Genomic DNA, 19,473 nt, shown 5'->3' with positions numbered 1-19,473 from the left:
AACCAACCCTCTGGGGGAGATGATATGATGCTTTTTTTATGGCAGGTCTCTGTAATCAGAAATAAGTAGTGATAAAAGGAAAGGTATAGACCTACAGATGTAGAAGGGTTTATGGGGAGAAATGGAAAATTTGATCAATGCAAATATGTGAAATCTTGCTGTTTTTAATCAAATGATTGGGTAAATTGGTACTCTTGTATGAAGGATAATATTCTTTCTAAATATTAATGGGAATAATTGGACAAAGGGGAAAAGAAGTTTGTGAAATAAGAATAAAAATGTAAGATTGAATCATTATCCCATAGATTAAGGCTGGTATTTAAAGTTACATTGTATCTATGTGGAATAAGGTCTTTAAATATTTCAAAGTGATATAAAAGCAATTGGGTATTAATACAAATGGTGTAATTAATTGCTGGAATTAAATCGGAGACATTTTCAGTGTGGGGATGATAATCATTTACTATCAATTTAGTAACTTCAATAAGGGCCAGAGCCTGAACTAATAATCAACTAGAAGAAGAGCCTGGACCTAAGCTTCTTTGTTCTCTGAGTTTACTCAGACAATGCCTCTTCCTATGTCAACAAGGCCAGATCAGGCTGACTTAAGAGCATTCTTTGCTCTGGCCATTAAGGATGAGACCCTTAACCTGAGGCACTATCTTGAATAATGTGACTTATTTGAACTCATTCCGTGGTCTAAAACATAAAATTACAAGTTAATGTTTGAACCTATCATATTTATATGGTTCAGTTCTTGAGGAATATCTCATTCTTTCAGAGCAGACATATTTAGAGGAGAACAGAAAAGCCTGGGAAACTGATGCAAATGTGTTAGAGCAATAACTTATGATCTTAATGGGAAGATTTTATGAACAAGGGAGGAAATGCATGCAAACTACTTAAGGCTCACTTTAAGGATGTTCCTTAAGCAATGTGAGATTATAGTCGTATCTTAAACTGATTACTGGAACTTGCTATTCAAAGACTTAATGGGACTGTTAACTGACTATTTTTCTGAGTCTAACTCCAGGTGTAATATCAAGGGAGGCTGACCCAAGATGCCAGCAGCCCTTTGGAGGGGGTGGGGGCGTGCTGGTGTGAACTGCAGGTATGATTTCATGGTAAAGTTTAGGAGGGCAACTATTCAGCCTGTGCTGAGGTGGGATCCTCTTGACCTGATCCCTTAACTGAAACCTGGCAGATTTTAAACCTGGCTCAGTGCAGTTGCAGTTTGACATAAGTTCTGCCTGGAGCTGATAGGAAGCTGGGGAAAATATCATCCCCTTACTATAACTCCCTAATCTCTTAATGGCAAATTTCTACAATCAGAAGGTTTTGTAAGTACAATAACAAATTTATTAAAATAATTGAATATGGAACATCTTAGATTACTATAGAACTGGAACTAGTGTTCCTGCGTGTGGTCCTGCACAAGTTAGGGTAGTTTATAAGGGCCTTGTATAGGGTCTTGTATAAGTTAGGGTCCTTTAATTCTTAGTAATGGTATGGAGACAATTGGCTTGTGAGAATACTATTTTCTTATTTGGTTAATATCAAGCTTTAGTTTTGTTACAATTAGTAATGTTAAAAGAACAATGGCTTGTAGTTTATTTCGTAAATGCCATCAAAGAAACATGGCATGACTAAATGTTTATGATATTATATGTACTGTGTTAAAAATTGATTATTTAATGTATTTATGTATGTACTGGAGCCTGTTGTTAATTCCTTAGTGAATCTCATCCTCCTGGTGAGGAAATTAATAATGAGTTAATGTAAAGTATAAGAAACTGGGTTCTGATGTGAATTTCTTAAATATGACAACTGGCCAAGGTTCCAATTTTGAATTTGTAAAAACATGATCAGGGATATAAGGATTAAAAATGGTAACTTAAAATTGTGCTAAGGTAACTTTTGAAGGAGAATGGAAAGAAAGCCGATTCCTACAAGAAGACAAGAAGAAGAAGATGCTGAGATGCTGTGCTGGAGATGGCTGGAACAAATAACAGGGATGAGAGGGCTTCATCGATGATGCTCCCTGCCAGACAGCTGTATGGGAAAAGACCTTTGAATCTTAAAGGGACAACTGCATTATTGGTTTCTTTGGGGGGGGGGGCGGTCTCTGTATCTGTATTTACAAAGGAGACTGCCCCCTTTGATCTGTCAATGTGGAGATCAACCTTTACCCCTTCCCATATTTACTTAAAGGGGTGATGGTTAAGGGGAAAAATTCAGGTGAGAAAGAGAGTAAAGGAGTACTAAAGATGTGGAAACAAAAATCTGAATAAAAGAAGAGGGGGGAAATTGTAAGAAATGGGGGGAGGAGTTTTGTTTCCACAGAACTGAAGGTGTATCTCTCCCCCTCCCACACCCCAGCTTTAGCAGAAACCACGTCTCAGGTCGGTCGGGTGAAAGGTCAGAGGCTTGTATGCATGCTTAAATGAGCCATTTGAGGAGGGCATGATGTAGGCAGTCAAGGGGTTGTATCTGGCCAATGAAGAGCCTGGCGGGAGATTCAAGGTGAGGGTCTATTAAAGCACCGGCATACATCTGTGTCCTTTGTACTTTCTCCTGTACTCTGTTCAGGGGAGGTACCCGTTTATTCAGGGGGGAATAAATACAAATTATAATTAAAACGTTCCTGGCTTCCCAACAAGTCTTGTTTATTCCTAGATGATGTAAATGTGTTTCTAACATTAAGGGAGCCGCATTAGCTCTTTACCATCACTGCTGTCCTTTCTAGAAGGTCACTAACCATTTCTTTAATCATCTTTTCTGTAATTTTCCCAGCAATCAAAGTTAAATTCATTTCCACATAATGGGAGAGGTCAACGTACTTTTGCTAGAGAAAAATCATAATCCATATCAAATACAGTAAAACTCCTTTTTGAAAAAGCTTACTACACACCACAAACTCAGTTATACTACAACTCAAATCATATCCTAGATCAGATTCCCCACCCTTGTTGACCTAGATGATTTAGGAGTGCATCTCTCTAACAATAACACAAAAAGGCTGTAAATAAAGCGTTAAGATTTTCTTTTCCTATATATTTATATATATCCTATATATCTCTGTACTTATCTTGGGTATCAACCCCATTAGTCATTTTTGTTCTGTCTTTTCCAGAGCAAAAGTCAGTCCTATTTCATCTCATCCACCCCAAGAGAAAGTCCTATCCCTTCCCTGATTCTCTTCTTTCCCCCAATATTCTGATGTGGGGACGACAACACAAATAAGGGTGTTGACAGGTGGTAGAGAGCTGAAGAGGAAGGTTAGCAGTCTGGGGAAGGGAAGAGAAGGGGAGAGAGGGGGAGAGAGGGGGAGGGGGGGAGGAAGGGAGGTGTGAAACTGAGGTGAAGCATGGGTGAAAGTTTCTTAAAATAATGGTCTCAGAGGGAGTCACCAATAAGGACCGTCCCTTGTAACATTTCAGCCCATGGGATCCTATCCTATCCTTTCTTTTGAACTCTTTGAAATTTGCTTTTTCAAAATCAAAGATGCACGGCAAACTATATTCACAGTAAACTATATTCATGGCTTTCTTCTCTATCACAAACTATAAAAGGGTCACTTCCTCAACACATTTCCCATCATTTCCATCTCAGCAACCAGTTCCCCCTGTTAGGGAGAATCAGATCCACTCCAGAATTTTTTTTCTGTTGTTTCCTCAACCTTCTGAGGGGGAGAAATTATCACTAAGATAAATTAAGAAGTTATTAAACACTCTGCTTTTGGCAAAGAAGGCTCCAGCAAATGTCCAGATAATTGAAGATTGCCATCAACTATTCTATCAAGCCCTCCTGTCAAACTTCTGGTCTGTTTTCCAAACTCCTCACCTACTTCCTTTTACTGTCTAAGGGGTCTGTATGCTCTAGTAAACAATTTCTTTCTTTTGTTTTTTAAACAAAAGGCTCTAAAGGTAAGCCACCTTATTAGCTGGCAGGGAAATGGGTACCTCTGGAGACCAGTTAACATGCTTATGCCAAGCAACTTAAGGGTAAATGTGTTAGTACACAGAGACAGCAGTAAAGGATGACAAACACCTCCCATCCCACCCCCACCACCCACAACCAAGTCCAGAACAACCATTTCTACCAAGTTTTATTCAATGTGAAAGAAAGGGAGTACTATCTATTCTCATTCACCAACCTACATGCAGGTTGGTGCAGAATAAAAAGACTTCTCATATTAATTTCTTGCTCCATAATATTCTGGCATCTGACACTTGAACAGTGCTTAACTTTGGAAGGTGGGGAGGGAAGGGATGTATTTGGACATAGTGGGGATATAAAAACAAAAGCTATTTTTTAAAAACCCAAATGAATCAATATTGCTTATCTATGAGTCACAAAACTAGAAGAGCTGTCTATTGCTGTCTGTAGAAATTTACTGATGGTATTAAAACTAATGGGGGCCTGGAATAAGTCTGAGTCACCCCTATAGAATCTTATCAGTGTCTATCCTTCCCTGCTGGAAGGATGGCAAAAAGTAATGACTTGATTTAAGCCAAAGTAGGATCCCACTGACTGGGGACTAGAGGAAAAAGCTGTTATCTATGCATGTAAAGGCTGCATTTAGGGTTTTACTGCACCATAAAAAAAAAATGACAAATGTGAAAAACTAAGAAATACTCAGGAAGAATTAGATGAAATGATTCAGGGTGATGTAAGCACAGCCAAAAGACCAAATTACATGATGGTCACAGCAACATGCAGGAAAAACAACAATGCAAGTCTTCAGAAGTCTAATTAATGCAGTGAACAGACAACTGATGGTGATGCATTCCTGCCACCTTTCAGCCAAGGGGGGATGGACTAGATGTGCAGAATGGGGCCTACATTTTCAGACAAAGATGATGTGTTGATAATTTTTTCTGACTATGCTTACTTGTTATAAAGGATAATTAATTGTGGAGGAAGGGGAAGGCAGTAGAAAGTAATACTGATATTAAAAAAAAGAAAAAAGCATCAAAATATATATGTGAGCGGGTATATATGTGTATATACACATATTAAATAAAATATAACACTAAACAATAAAATTAATAAATAAAACAATAAATTATTATATATAGCTAAATATGTATTCATATTATAATATAAATATTAAATAAAAAAATAATGAAAATGAAAATGCTAGATTTGACCAGCCAAGAAATTTCCCTAATATGCCTCAAAAGAAAATACCCTCCAGATGAACTCAATCATAAAACAGAAACAGTCAGCAGAATGGATTAGAAACCAGAATCCAAAAATATGTTGTTTATAAGAAACATACTCAAAACAGAAGAGATTCAGTTAAAATAAGAGGCTGAAGCTGAATCTTTTCTGCTTCAGTTGAAGTGAAAAAGGCATGGGTAGCAATCATGATGAAAGATAAAACAAAAGCAAAAATAGACCTAACTAAAAGGTATATTCAGGGAAGCTACACTTTACTGATAGAAAATGAAGTAATATCAATACTAAATATATATGCTCCAAATAGCATAGCAACCAAATTCTTAAAGGAAAAATTATATGAATTATAGGAGGAAATATACAGTAAAACTACACTAGTGGGGGAACTCAATTTGCCTCTCTCAGAACTAGATAAATCTAACCATAAAATAAATAAGAAAGAAGTTAAAGAGATGAATAGAATTTTAGAAAAGTTAAATATGATAGATCCTTGGAGAAAGCTGTATTGGAACAGAAAAGAACATACCTTTTTCTCAGCTGTACATGGCTCCCTAAGAGAAAATCTCCACCACCAGATAGATTTATAGGTAAATTCTATCAAACATTTAAATAATGACTAATACCAATACTATTATAAACTATTTGAAAAAAATGGATAAGAAAACATTTCTACCAAATTCCTTCTATGACACAAACATGGTTTTAATACCTAAGCCAGGAAGAACAAAGACACAGAAAGAAATTTTCCCTAATAAATACTGATACAAAAATTTTAAATAAAATACTAGCAAGGTAACTACTGCAATATATCACAAAGATCACATACTATGACCCAGTGGGATTTTTACCAGGAATGCAGGGCTGGTTAAATAATATGAAAATTATAAGCATAACTGACCATGTTAAAAAAAAACCATCACAAAAGATGCAGAAAAAGTTTGTTTTTTGTTTTTTACAAAATTTTGACAAATCCTGTTAAAATCACTAGGAAGCATGGGAATAAATGGAGCTTTTCTTAAAATGATAAGTAGCATATATCTAAAACCCACAGCAAGAATTATCTATAATGGGAATAAACTAGAAGCCCTCCCAATAAGATCAGGGGTAAAGCAAGGTAGTGTATTATCAGTACTATTATTCAATATTGTATTAGAAATGCTAGCTATAGCAATAAAACCAGAAAAAGAAATTGAAGGAATAAGAATAAGTAACAAGGAAACAAAACTAGCATTTTTTGCAAAATAAAAACTATCACTCTATTATGGATGATATGATTGTATATTTAGCAAACTCTGGAGAATCAACTAAAAAGTAGCTGAGATAATTAACAACCTTAGCAAAGTTGCAGGATATAAAATAAATCTACACAAATCATCAGCATTTTTATATATTACCAACAAAACACAGCAGGAAGAGACAGAAAGAGAAATTCCATTTAAAATAACTGGAGACAGAAGAAAATATTTGGGAGTTTACCTGCCAAGACAAACCTAGGAACTATATGAACACAATTACAAAACACTTTTCACACAAATAAAGACATCTAAACAATCAGAGAAGTATTCATTCTTCATGGGTAGATGGAGTCAATTTAATAAAAAGGACAATTCTACCTAAATTAATTTACTCATTCAGTGCTGTAGCAATCAAGCTACCAAAGAATTATTTTATAGAGCTAGGAAAAAATAACAAAATTCATCTGGAAGATCAAAAATACCAAGGGAATCAATGAAAAAATGTAAATGAAGGCAGTTTAGAAGTACTACATTTCAAACTACATTATAAAGTGAAAACTATCAAACTGATCTGGTACTGGTGTAATAGTAATTAAGGTGGGACTTTTTGCTGTTGACCTTTAATGATTCTGGCCTTTGTTTGAATGGGGCAGATAAACTGGGATGTTTTTGTATTTCTTAGCACTGAGATAATTGGGAGCCATTGATTTGTATCTGATGTGATATTGGGGGTGGGGAGCTTCTCCACACCCAGCCTGGGTGAGGTCAGGGCCCTCAGGCCCTGAACAGGATATATAAGCACAGAGGTTAGCTTTCTCTCTGGGAGCTCTGAGCCACAGCAGGAGTGGTGTGTGACTCTGGGCCAGCCGTTGTAATGAGCTCCCCGGCTGAAAACCCAGATGTTGTTCACTACGAATTGTATTTGGTCGGTAATTCAGGGTGTTGGTTTTTTTTCCCCTGAGCTAAGTAAATGATATTTGTATGCTGGATTAAAGTAAGATTCTTAACCCCTTAACATTGCTTTCCTTAGTAAAGCAGATGAAAAGGACCTGGGCTTGCAGCATTCTGTGAGCTGGTTGTTGTTGGCTTTACACCTTCACAGCAGCTGCTAGCCGGATTGTTGAAACAACTGGCTAAGAGACAGTGATAGATCAATGGAACAGATTAGATACACAATATATAGAAGTAAATGACCACAGTAATATAGTGTTTGATAAACCCAAAGACCTAAGCTTTTGGGAAAAGAACTCATTCCACAAAAACTGCAGGGAGAACTGGATAGCAGTCTGGCAGAAAGTAGGCACAGACCAACATCTCACATTGTATACCGAGATAAGATCAAAATAAATACATGATTTAGACATAAAGGGTGATATGAGAAGCAAATTAAGGGAACATAGAAAAAAATTACCTGTCAGATCTGTGGATAAGGGAAGAGTTTATAACCAAACAAGAGCTAGAGAGGATCATGGGAGGCAAAAAACAATTTTTTTTGATTGATGTGCTGAAATTAAAAACGTTTTGCACAAACAAAACCAATAAAGCCAAAATTAGAAGGAAAGCAGGAAACGGAGAAAAATTTATAGCAAGTTTCTATTATACAGGCCTAATATCTCAAATATATAGGACCCAAGTCAAGTTTATAACAGTAAGAGCTACTCTCTAATTGATAAATGGTCAAAGGACCATTTATCATATTATTGATAATCCAACAGTTATATTGGATATAACTTGGATATAAGTTGGATATAATTGATAATACAATAGTTATATGAAAAATGCTCTAGATCACTAATAATTAGGAAAATGAAAATTGAAAGAACTCTGAGTTAATACCTCATACCTATCAAATTGGTTAACATGACAGAAAAGGAAAATGACAAATGCTGTATCCCAAAGAAATCAAAGAGAAAAGGACTTATTTGTACAAAAATTACTTGTAGCAGCTCTTTTTGTGGTGGCAAAGAAATGGAAATTGAGGGAATGATCATCAATTGCAAAATGGTTGAACAAGTTGTGGTATATGATTGCTATGGAATACTATTGTGCTGTAAGAAATAATGAAAGGGGGTAGCTAGGTGACGCAGTGGATAAAGCACCAGCCCTGAACTCAGTGGAATCCAACCTCAGACACTTAGTACTAGCTGTGTGAACATGGGCAAGTCACTTGACTCCACCTGTCTCCAAAAAAAAAAAAAAAATGAAAAGGACAGTTTTAGAAATACCTGGAAAAACTTGTGAATCAATGCAAAGTGAGCAGAAACCAGAGATCAATAATCAACTGTGAAAGACTTGGCTACACTATCAATATAATGATCCATGACACTTCCAAAGGATTCATAACAAACAAATACTGTCTACTCCAGAGAAAGAACTTATGAACTCTGAGTGCAGACTGAATCATATTTTTTTTACTTTATATTTTTTGTTTGTTTTTTTGCAACATGGCTAATATGGAAATGTGTTTTGCTTCACTTCACATGTATAATGGGTATCATATCACTTGTCTTCTCAATGGGTGAAGGAGGGGTTGGGGAGAGGGAGAATTTGGAGCTAAAAATTAAAAAATGAATGTTAAAAAAATTAAAAATTAATTTCTTTTTAAAAAGCAAGGAAATTCCTCTAGAAAATGGTGATATAATCTAAAGAAAGAACAGACAGTCTTAAGTTCATCTCTAAATGGTTTGATTGAAATATAAAGTGACCTCAACAGTAACACATAAGAAAAATTTAGCCATGTAAAAGTTAAGTAAAAATTCATTACTTACCCTTTTCGCCATCCGAAATAATATCTTTCTCTCCTTTCTGGACAACTGTCAGATTTCCTAAGGCTTGGCTGAGTTTCAACACGCATTTATGATTATCATTACTATCTACTGAGGTTCTAAGCTACAACGCAAGGGGAGGAAAAATTAAAGAACTGATTAGTACATGATTCCAGAAGACTAATGAAGAATGCTACCCACCACCTAAGTGAGAGATGATAGACTAAATATGCATAATGAGACATACTTTTGGATGAAGTCAACATGAGAATTTGTTTTGCTTTATTTACTACAAAGATTTTTCTGGTTTATTGTTCTTTTATAGTTGGGGAGGATAGTTGGGAGCGAGATAAAATAAATATTTGTTCAATGAAAAAAAATTTTTTAATGAGAGAAAAAAAGCTAACATACAAGATTGCCATAGAAAATTAATCTTGAATTATTATGAACTTTTAAAAATAACAAGCTTGGGAGAAACTGAAAATGGAGGCAAATACATTCTCATATACCTATTTCTTCCTTTATTAACTATTTTTTGAGTAAAAAGGAACCCCATAGAAAGACTGAGGGGAGCTAGGCATTACAGTTAATAGAGTGCTGGGCCTGGAGTCAGGAAGAGTCATCTTCCTGAGTTCAAATTGTGCCTTAGACACTTACTAGCTGTGTGACCCTGGGTAAGTCACTTAACACTGTTTGCCTCAGTTTTCTCATCTGTAAATTGAGCTGGAGAAGGAAATGGCAAACCACTCCAGTATCTTTACCAAGAAAACCCCCAAAAAGGTCAGGAAGAGTCAGTTACAACCCAAAAACAACTGAACAATGTAACAGAAAGACTGTGTTAAGAAGTCTATTAAACCTCCCTCCCTTCATTGCAGAGGTGGAGGGCTTAGGGTTTGTATTATATATTGGGGTGGGGAACCTGGATCCTTGAGGCCACATGTGGCCTTCTAGGTCCTTGGGTGTGGCCTTTTATTAAGGGGATTTGTTCTGTGAAGTTTGGATTCAATCAAAGGGCCACACTTGAGGACCTAGAGGACTACATATGACCTTGAGGCCGCAGGTTCCCCATCCCTGGAATAGACTGTCAAAATTAGTAGATGTGTTAGCTGGTTTTGCTGAACTGATTTTTCCCCCCCATTTTCTTATTCTTTGCTGTGGTAGATGGCTCAACGAGTAGGGAAGAAGGTGTAAAGCCAATCAGTAAGTGAAAAGACCTTTCCTGCCCATTGAATAGGCTTCTGGTGGGGCCAACAAAGGAGGTCTGATTAGAGACAGGCCCACACCCTTTCACTAATTAGCATGAGGCCCCAGGCTGGTTAGCAAACTAGTTGGCCAGTTTGGGAGAGGCAGGAAGCCCTCAGGGCCTTAATGGCAGTTGCTAAGACCAGAGCCAAAGGTTTGTGCCTGAGTTCTAGTCAATAAGATGACGGCTAAAGACTGTACAAAAAGAGAGAACAGAACTCGGAAACAGGACTGAGGACTAAGAGTAGAACTGGACACAATGGGAGCCAGAAGCAGCAGAGGGGAGAGCAGAAGGATTCAGAAGCCAAAGGCCAGCTTCCAGAGTGTGCAGAGCGGAAAGTGCTGAACACAAGAGGGAGTTTCGGAACTTAGAGTCAGTGGAGCTGCAGGAGAGAGTGCTGAGCAGGGACTTAGGATTTATGAATGATCTTCTTATAGGAGAGCCCCAACATTGAGGGGAAGCACAAGTATGGTCTGGCTTGCTGCTATAATATTTTGTTGTAATCTCCTTGTTACTATAGTGAAGTGGGCTTATCAGTTTTGGAATGTTATTGCCACAATATCGAATTGGGGGCATTGGTCCTTGAGTCTGATCCTCTGGAGTCTAAATAAATGTTATACTTCTTCTGCCTTCTACCTAGAGAATTCATTATACTTTGAGATTCCGAACCATTCAGGTATGCTCACAGCCCTCTCTGAGGTCATGAATTTTGACTTACTCTTATAGAAGGGAGGGATATTTTTAAAAATGAAGATAAAGTAAAAAAAAATAGATAAAAATTTTAAATAAATAAAAATCTGCAAAAAATAATCACAACACGAAGATTTATTCTGTAGTATATGATCTGTACAAAGGAATAAAAAAGTTTAATATTAAAACATTTGTAAGTGAAATTTCTCCTCTTCAGAAGATGAAAAGAGAATAAATCTTGCAATTAAGGCTCACAGAGCTAGAAAGGACTTTCAACATCACTTGGTCTAACTCTTTCATCTTGCACTTGAGGAAATTAAAGGGTAGAGATGGCTTCACCAAGGTCACACAACCAGCAAGTGACAGCACTGACCTCAAACCTGGGTCAACTATACATCGCTGCCTTCTCTCTGGTCAATGAACTTACCACGGTTTCATAGAGTCTGCTGAACTCCAGATAGTTGGGTGTGAGAACAGCCTTCTGATAACCTTGAATAATGGAAGGTTGCTCAGCAATGAGCCACAACCCATCCTGTATAAAACAATAACAGCTGTTTATTTGGCAGAATTTAAATAGGGTTCCTTAGCACAGCATAAGAAATGAAAAGCAAGGAAAGCGGTACTCACAGCATCAATGACCACGGGAATACCCCTGAACTTGGCTTTTTCTATAATGCCCTAGGAGAGAGGAAATTTATGTTAAGATATTTATGATGTTTCTCCTCCAAAGGAGCAAGAAGACAATCCAGCATTTTCTTTTTAAGTGAAAGAGCCACGTTAATGAATTTCATCTTGCTACTGAAAAGTTCTCAACCGAGAATGAGAATCATACAATCAATAAACTGCATAGTCCCACACGGATTAAACCTCAAACCCAAAGCATTTGCAAGTGAAAATTAATATACTTGTTGAATTAAAAATTACAGAACAACTGTGGAAGTCAATTGTTCTCAAGAGGAGAAGAAGAAAGTTGGCTGCTCTAAGCTACAACTGCGCCAGTATCGAAGTGAATATTGTTAGTCCCCCAACTTAACAAAAGTAAATGTTTAAATCAGTTATTTAAAGTTCAGAATGCCTGATTATAAATGATGCCTACAAAAGCCTATTTAAACCCATAACATAGCTAAGATACTATGTGTTTACAATGATAAAGGCACAAAATGGTATCTTGGCAACACTAAATAACTAAAGCAGAAAATGACAATAGAATTTTTAAAAGCCTGTATTTCTAAAAATTCATTCTCAGCACTATTAATTAAGGAAAGATAGAGGAAGATAAGGAAGTAGATGAAAATTTGCATGAGGATTCCCAGTGGTTTTTTATTATTTCTAATTCCAGTTCAAAATATATGGTTTTCCTTTTCATACTTCTCATACTTTTCATACTTCTCCATCAAGATTTTAATCATTTTTTGATTCACAAGGGGAATGAAAGCATGGGGGGAGGGGGAAGGAAAGCATTAAGAGAATAAAGTTTTTCCTTGGTAAATGAACAAGAATTAGAAAAGAAAGGGAATATATTTGAGAAATAAAATTACCTGAAGCATAATTAACTGAGTCAAAAGCAAAAACACAAGAAAAAGGGAGGAGAAGAAGAATATGAAGATTATATTCCTGAGAAGGAAAGAAGGATATGGTGGAGATGCTGGCCCAGGCAGATCCTCATATCAGCCATCAGATAGCAGGCTTGATACAGGACAGCATAGAGGCTAGCCTGAATGAGTTGGGGGAACAGAGTGCCCTCCAGGCAATTAGACGAAGGCAGTATTAAATTACTTATACAAAATGTTCCCAAATTAGGAGTTTGTAAATGGAACAACTTCTTAAGGCACAGAATTCCCAGAACCTGGGGGAAAACATCAGCAATTACCTAATCCAACCTAGGAATCTGAGACCCAGAGAGATTTGGCTGTGGATTTGTTGATGAGTTGAATTGTATGTCACAACACTAGAAACACTACAGTAGAAACACTAAGGACACAGTTCTCCCCATTCCCTCGATGGAACCGAATAATTTGATAATTCAATGTTTCAGACAGTGTGACTTTAAGTTATTGCAATTTGTGTATTTTGACCTGTTGGAACTAATTTTGTTAGCATAATGGGATTGACCAACATTTGCCTGGGTTCACACTGAGAACCTTGTCACCTCACTTTCTGTCCATTTACTTGGCAAGTCTGATCTAGTGGTAAGATAAGATTTAAATCTCAACCACTTCTCTCAAATATAAATCAAAGGTCCTACCTCCAAAAATGCAGTATTTACCTACACATTTACTACGCCTCTACTGATTAAGCTTGCCTTTCCATTTTTCAAGTCTTTTCTCTAATCCATTCTCCACACTGCTGCCATTAATATTCCTAAAACAGTCTTGCTCAGGTTAACCTGCTGGTCAAAAATCTTCAGTGTCCCCTTGTTGCCTCTAAGATATAATACAAATTCTTCCTTAACCTATAGTTTGTCCTCATCCTGACCTCCGGTTCCTCCATCCCTTCCTATTCATCCAGTCTAGCTATCATTCCTTCTCTGGCTTCAAATTATCTTTCTTCCAAGTCAACCCCAAGTTTGACCAATTCTCAACCACAGAATATTAGTTAACCTCACATCCCTTCCTGCATATCTTATCACCAGCAAAAACTGTCCAGCAATGTTTAGCAGCATGGGAGTAAAAGATGGTGTGTATATGTGTGTGTGTGTGTATGTGTGTGTGTGTGTGTATGTATATACACACACACATATGTATATATACCACACATATAGGATATTGATAGATATGATAGAGGCAACCCAAGTTTGCCTCTACCATATATATGCCTTCTCTTACTCCCATGTTGCTAAACACTGCTGGACAGTTCCTCAACTACACTGACTGGATTTACTAAAAATTTATGATACCTAGTATCAATTCACTATTAACTAAGTGGTGCTATGGATGCTAGGGCTGGAGTCAGGAAGACCTGGAGGTCCTTACTAACTGTGTGACTCTGGGCAAGTCACTTAACCTATGTTTCCCTCAGTTTCCGCATCTGTAAAATGAGGATAACAGTTACCTACCCAGCAAGGTTGTGCGGATCAAATGAGATAATAACTGCAAAGCACTTGGCACGATGCCTGGCACATAGAAGGTGCTTAATAAATGTTAGGACAGCTAGGTAACAGAGCGGATAGAGTACGGGGCGTGGAGTTAGGAAGATTGATCTTCCTGAGTTTCAGACACTTACTAGCTGCGTGACCCTGGGCAAGTCACTTAACTCTGTCTGCCTCAGTTTCTTCAACTGTAATGTGGGAAAAATAATAGCCCCATCATCCAGGTTGTTAGAAAGATTAAATGAGAGGATATTTGTAAAAGCGCTTAGCACAGTGCCTGGCACACAGAAGGTGACTGGCAAATGGTTGTTTCCTTTCCTTCCTTCTTATGTGACAATCCTTTTACTCTTACCCAATCAACTTGTTCCACTTTCCACAGAAGTTGTTCCAAAACCATTCCAAATTCCAAAGAACTCATATGAGAAAATACTATCCACCTCCAGAGAGAGAACTGATGAATTCTGAGTGCAAACTGAATATACTTTTCTCACTTTCGTTTTCTTGTTTTTTTTTTAAAGTCTGGCTGACATGGAAATATGTTTTACATGATTTCACATGTATAAATGATATCATATTTCTTGCCTTCTCAGGTGGGTGGGGGAGGGGTGGGAGGAGGGGAGAAAATTTGGAACTCGAAATTTAAAAAGAAAAGAACACTAAAAATAATTTAAAAAAAAAAGAAAAATTTTAAAAGCCACTTTGCTATTTTCAAATCCCCTATGCCTCCTTCTTACTCTCTCACAACAGGGGCCCTCCAACTTTGCTTCCTGGGGGCATAATTAGCTTTTCTATGAGAAATTATTAGCTTAGGAACTGAGAACTTCAGAACAGACAACAGTCTAGCCTTATACTTGTTTATTTTTCAATCTCGACAAATTAAGTAGTAGGCAATTATAACCTATTGAAAGTGCATTAGAATACTACATTCAAAAGGTATCATTAGTCAGAAGACATTACTGCTACACTAGCTTCTCAAGGCAAATCACAGCCAAACCATGGGTCTCCCCTATGACTGCTAAGGTTAGTGTAACTGAGTCTAGGATTAGAGCAACAGTTCGTTTAGTGGTTTTTCAGTTGGGCCTGACTTTGTACTACCCTTTAGGGGTTTTCTTGGCAAAGAGACTGCAGTGGTTTGCCATTTCCTTCTCCAGCTCATTTTACAGACGTGGAAACTGAGGCAAACAGCGTTAAGTGACTTGTCCAGGGTCACACAGCTAGGAAGTGTCTGAGGACAGATTTGAACTAAGGAAGATGAGTCTTCCTGAGGCCAGGCCCAGTACTCTATCTACTGCACCACCTAGCTGGCCTGTGTCATTATAAGAGACCATAAAATTCAAATTAATTTTAACACATACCTGAACAACAATCCCATTTTACAACATACTAACTAGAATCACACAATCTCTATTTGAAGGCTTCTAGGGACAAGAGACCCAAAACTTCCCAAGACAGCACATTCAACTTTTAGAGAGTTCTAAGTCTTTATATTAAGCCTAAATTTGCCTCTTTACAACTTCTACCCATAGTGCCTAGTTCTGCCCTCTAGGAACCAAGTTAGATAGAACAAGTCTAATCCTTCAGCCTGACCCCAGTCAGGGGTGGGGAATCTATGATCTCCAGGCCAAATGTGGCCTTCTAGGTCCTTGGGTGAGGCCTTTTGACTGAGTCCAAGTTTTACAGAACAAATACTTTTACTAAGGGGATTTGTTCTGTGAAGTTTGGATTCAGTCAAAGGGCTGCACTTGAGGACCTACAGGGCCACATATGGCCTCAAGACCACGGGTTCCCCACCCCTGCTCTAAGTCTTCTCTTCTCCAGGCTACACATTCCTAGTTCCTTCAACTTACTATTCTCATATGACATCATCTTAAGGCCCTTCTGCACCTCCTCTGGACACTCCCAGCTTATCAGTGCTCTTCCTAAAATGTGATGCTGCCCAGCCAGGAACACAGTATCTCAGACGTGGTCTGGCTAGGGCACAGTACGATGTACCCATCACCACTCTACTCCCAGAGTCTAAGATCAAAAACTTTTTTGGCTTCCATTGCACAACACTAAAAATCCACAGATTTTTTTTTTTTTACCCAGATGAACTGCTATCTAAGCCTACTGAAATATATGACTTTTATATTCACCTCTATTAAATTCCATCTTGTTCAGCTCAATGTTCTAGCCCCACTGCAATCATTTTGGTCGGTCATTCTGTGTAGTCTGTCATCTGCAGATTTGATAAGCCACGTCATTAATTAAAAGCAAAAACAGCACAAAATCAAGCAATCAAGCACAGATCCCTGGTACGCTCCATTAGACACATCCTGCAAAGCTAAAATCAAACTTACTCAAGACTATTCTTTGAATGTGACTGTTCAACCAGATCTGAATCTACCCAACTCTACTGCCGCCTAGCCTAACTCTCTCTAACTCATCTACAAGAATAAAAATGAAAGACTGAAAGTCTTAAAAGCAGATGTTCAAAATAAAAAGTTGGTTTTTTGCATGTAGCTGGGAAACAAGATATATAGGGAATGGGTCATAGAAATATATCCTGCCCTACAAGAAAGTAAGGAGAAAGGGGATAGGGGTGGGAGTGTGGTGACAGAAGGGAGGGCTGACTGGGGAACGGGGCAATCAGAATATATGCCATCTTGGAGTGGGCAGGGAGGGGGAGGGTAGAAATGAGGAGAAAATTTGTAATTCAAAATCTTGTGGAAATCAATGTTGAAAACTAAAATATTAAATAAAAATGATAAAATTTTAAAAAATGAAAGACTATCGAATACTGGGCTAAATAAAATCTAGATAACCCATATTTATAGCATTCTGCTGATCGACCTGGGGCGGCTGGGTGGCTTAGCACTGAGCTGGAAATCAGGAAGACTCATCTTTGTATGAGTTCAAATCTGGCCTCAGACACTTACTAGCTGTGTGACTGTGGGCAAGTCGCTTAACCCTGCTTGCCTCAGTTTCCTCATCTGTAAAATGAGCTGGAGAAAGAAATGGCAACCATTTCAGTATCTTTGCCAAGAAAACCCCAAATTGGTTCATGAAGAGTCAGCCATGACTGAGCAACAAACCTGATCAACCAGTTAAAAAACACTGTCAAAAAGAAATTAGTTTGGTGTAGATCCACTCTCGATGAAGCCAAATTGATATTTCTAAGGCACACATCACTTTCCTACTCAACATTCAATGGTTCCCTGATGCCTCTAACACATATGTCCCAAGGGCTGCTTGCGGCCCACCAAAGGATTTTGGGAGGCCCACAAAAAATGTAGAGGGCGTATAAAAGAAGGTAAAGACTTAACAAGTTGGGGCAGCTAGGTGACACAGAGAGTAGAGCACCGGCCCTGGAGTCAGGAGGACCTGAGTTCAAATCCAGCATCAGACACTTGACACATGTACTAGCTGTGTGACCTTGGGCAAGTCACTTAACCCCAATTGCCCTGCCCCCCCCCCAAAAAAAGACTTAACAAGTGTTTCCTCCATGCCCCACTTAACCCCTAGTCACTATTGTGCCCATCTTAGTGGGTGGGTTGCCAATGCTCACTCTCTCCTATTTGTCACATGGTCCGTGGCAACCAACCATCATCAGTCTGTCTTTAGTCTGAGAGGAGAGATTTCATGATAAACAAAAATCTTAAGTAGTAAGTATAATTAATTAAAATTTGCCTTTAAAAAAATATGGCTTATTTGCGAAACAGTTTAATCATTAATTATACCGTTACTTAGAAAGTGAGCCACTAAAAACCTATCTGCAGCCCAAAGAAGTTTAGCCTATTTTAATTTTGGCCCTGACCTACTGCCAAGGTGCGCGGGTCTGATCTAGGATAAAATACAAACTCCCTGATTATCAGTTCACATCCTCCACAATCTGGCAGTAGTTTACCTCTCAAGGTTTACTGAACATTATTTAGTCCTTTGCATTCAAAATTCTAGCCAAATTGGCCTACCTCATATTCCCTGAACTTAGCCCTTCCTCTCTCCCCTTTTTAACTTTTTATAATCTGTTTAGGCTGTCCCCAGTGCTTGGTATATATTTGCTCCACACCTCTATCTCTTAAAATCCATAGTTTCCTTCAAGGTTCAACACACGTGACACCACCAACAAAAAATCTTTCTCGATCTTTCTGGTTGTTGGCACACTCTCTCCTCAAAATATCATGGATATGCTTATTTGCTTATATGCCTGGCACATAGTTGAGTGCTTAATAAATGCTTGTTGAGTGACTGTTGTATTGCCCTTCTCAGAGGAACATAAGCTCCATGAGGGCAGGGACTATTTTTCATTTTGTCTTTGGGTCCCAATGTTTTGTGGTCAATAGCAAGCCCTTAATAAATATTTGTTGGATTAACAGAGTAAACAACATTCTGTATCCTTTGTCTCTATCCCTAACTTCTGTGCTGAGAATAAGGAAGTATGTTTCATTATCTGCTTTAGGGACCAAAATTTGTTCTTAAAACTATTCTTGTAAGACAATGACATGTTTTTACGTTCATTTTCCATTATGTAGTTAAAAAATATCTTTTCTACATGTACTTTAAAAGTGGGCTTGGGGGTGAAGCCAAGAAAGATGGTGAAGAGATAGAAAACTGGGCAGTGAGTTCTTCACAAACTCCTCCAATCAGATCTATAAAACAAACCAGACTGAACCCTGATGGAGAAATCCAGAAAAAGTCACATGAGTCATTTGTCCAGCTCATCTTGGCATAGGAAGACAGGCAGGGAGGTCTGCAGACACTAGGGACAAGTAGGAACAAGAATACACAGGCAGTTCCCTAGGAGAGGCTAGACACCAGGGCAAGAGGAGGTCTCAGACACATACTTAGGCACTGTAATGGGAAAGGTGAAAACTGGCAGCTCTGCTACCCTCTCCCCAGCACCAGGTCACAGATACAGGACAGAATGAGAAGAGGACCTGGCTAGGGGAGTGGTGTCTGCAGCTAAGGAGGCCCTGGGCTGTGTACAGAGAAAGAAGGAAATTCAGAAGCCAGCAGCAATAGTGGGATGGCACAAAGCAGAATCTCAATTTCAGCATCTAACCTAACCTAGAGAAGGATAACCCAGGGCAGGAATCCCAGACCAAAGGAGGACCTACAATTTGGTCCCTCTAGGCCAACAGAGCTTCCTAGCTAACTGATAAAGGCTGAGCCCAGCAGCAGTTTACATCTGCACAAACCTAAACCCAGGTCAGGAACGTGCAGAGCTCCAACCAAGGGGGCAGCTATCAGATTCTACACTGGATCAGACCACTTTGGGAATGCTAGAAA

At 38.3% G+C, this 19,473-nt stretch overlaps 1 protein-coding gene across 4 annotated transcripts in view; it reads right to left on the bottom strand.

Moving 5' to 3' along the window:
• The window catches only part of NAXD (NAD(P)HX dehydratase), a 77,104-nt gene that overhangs the window by 15,093 nt on the left and 42,538 nt on the right, over positions 1–19,473 (bottom strand). For all 4 annotated transcript variants that reach the window (XM_036757070.1, XM_036757071.1, XM_036757069.1 and 1 more), the window contains exons 6-8: positions 11,745–11,795; positions 11,545–11,649; positions 9,188–9,308 (exon numbers count right to left, since the gene is read on the bottom strand). In XM_036757070.1, the coding sequence (XP_036612965.1) occupies positions 9,188–9,308; positions 11,545–11,649; positions 11,745–11,795 (277 nt within the window). The remainder of the gene's footprint in view (positions 1–9,187; positions 9,309–11,544; positions 11,650–11,744; positions 11,796–19,473) is intronic.

Source organism: Trichosurus vulpecula, chromosome 4 (genome assembly GCF_011100635.1).
Source record: "Trichosurus vulpecula isolate mTriVul1 chromosome 4, mTriVul1.pri, whole genome shotgun sequence".
Taxonomy (NCBI): Eukaryota; Metazoa; Chordata; class Mammalia; order Diprotodontia; family Phalangeridae; genus Trichosurus; species Trichosurus vulpecula.
Note: the sequence above shows the minus strand (reverse complement) of the source record. Positions and strands in the feature narration are given on the sequence as shown.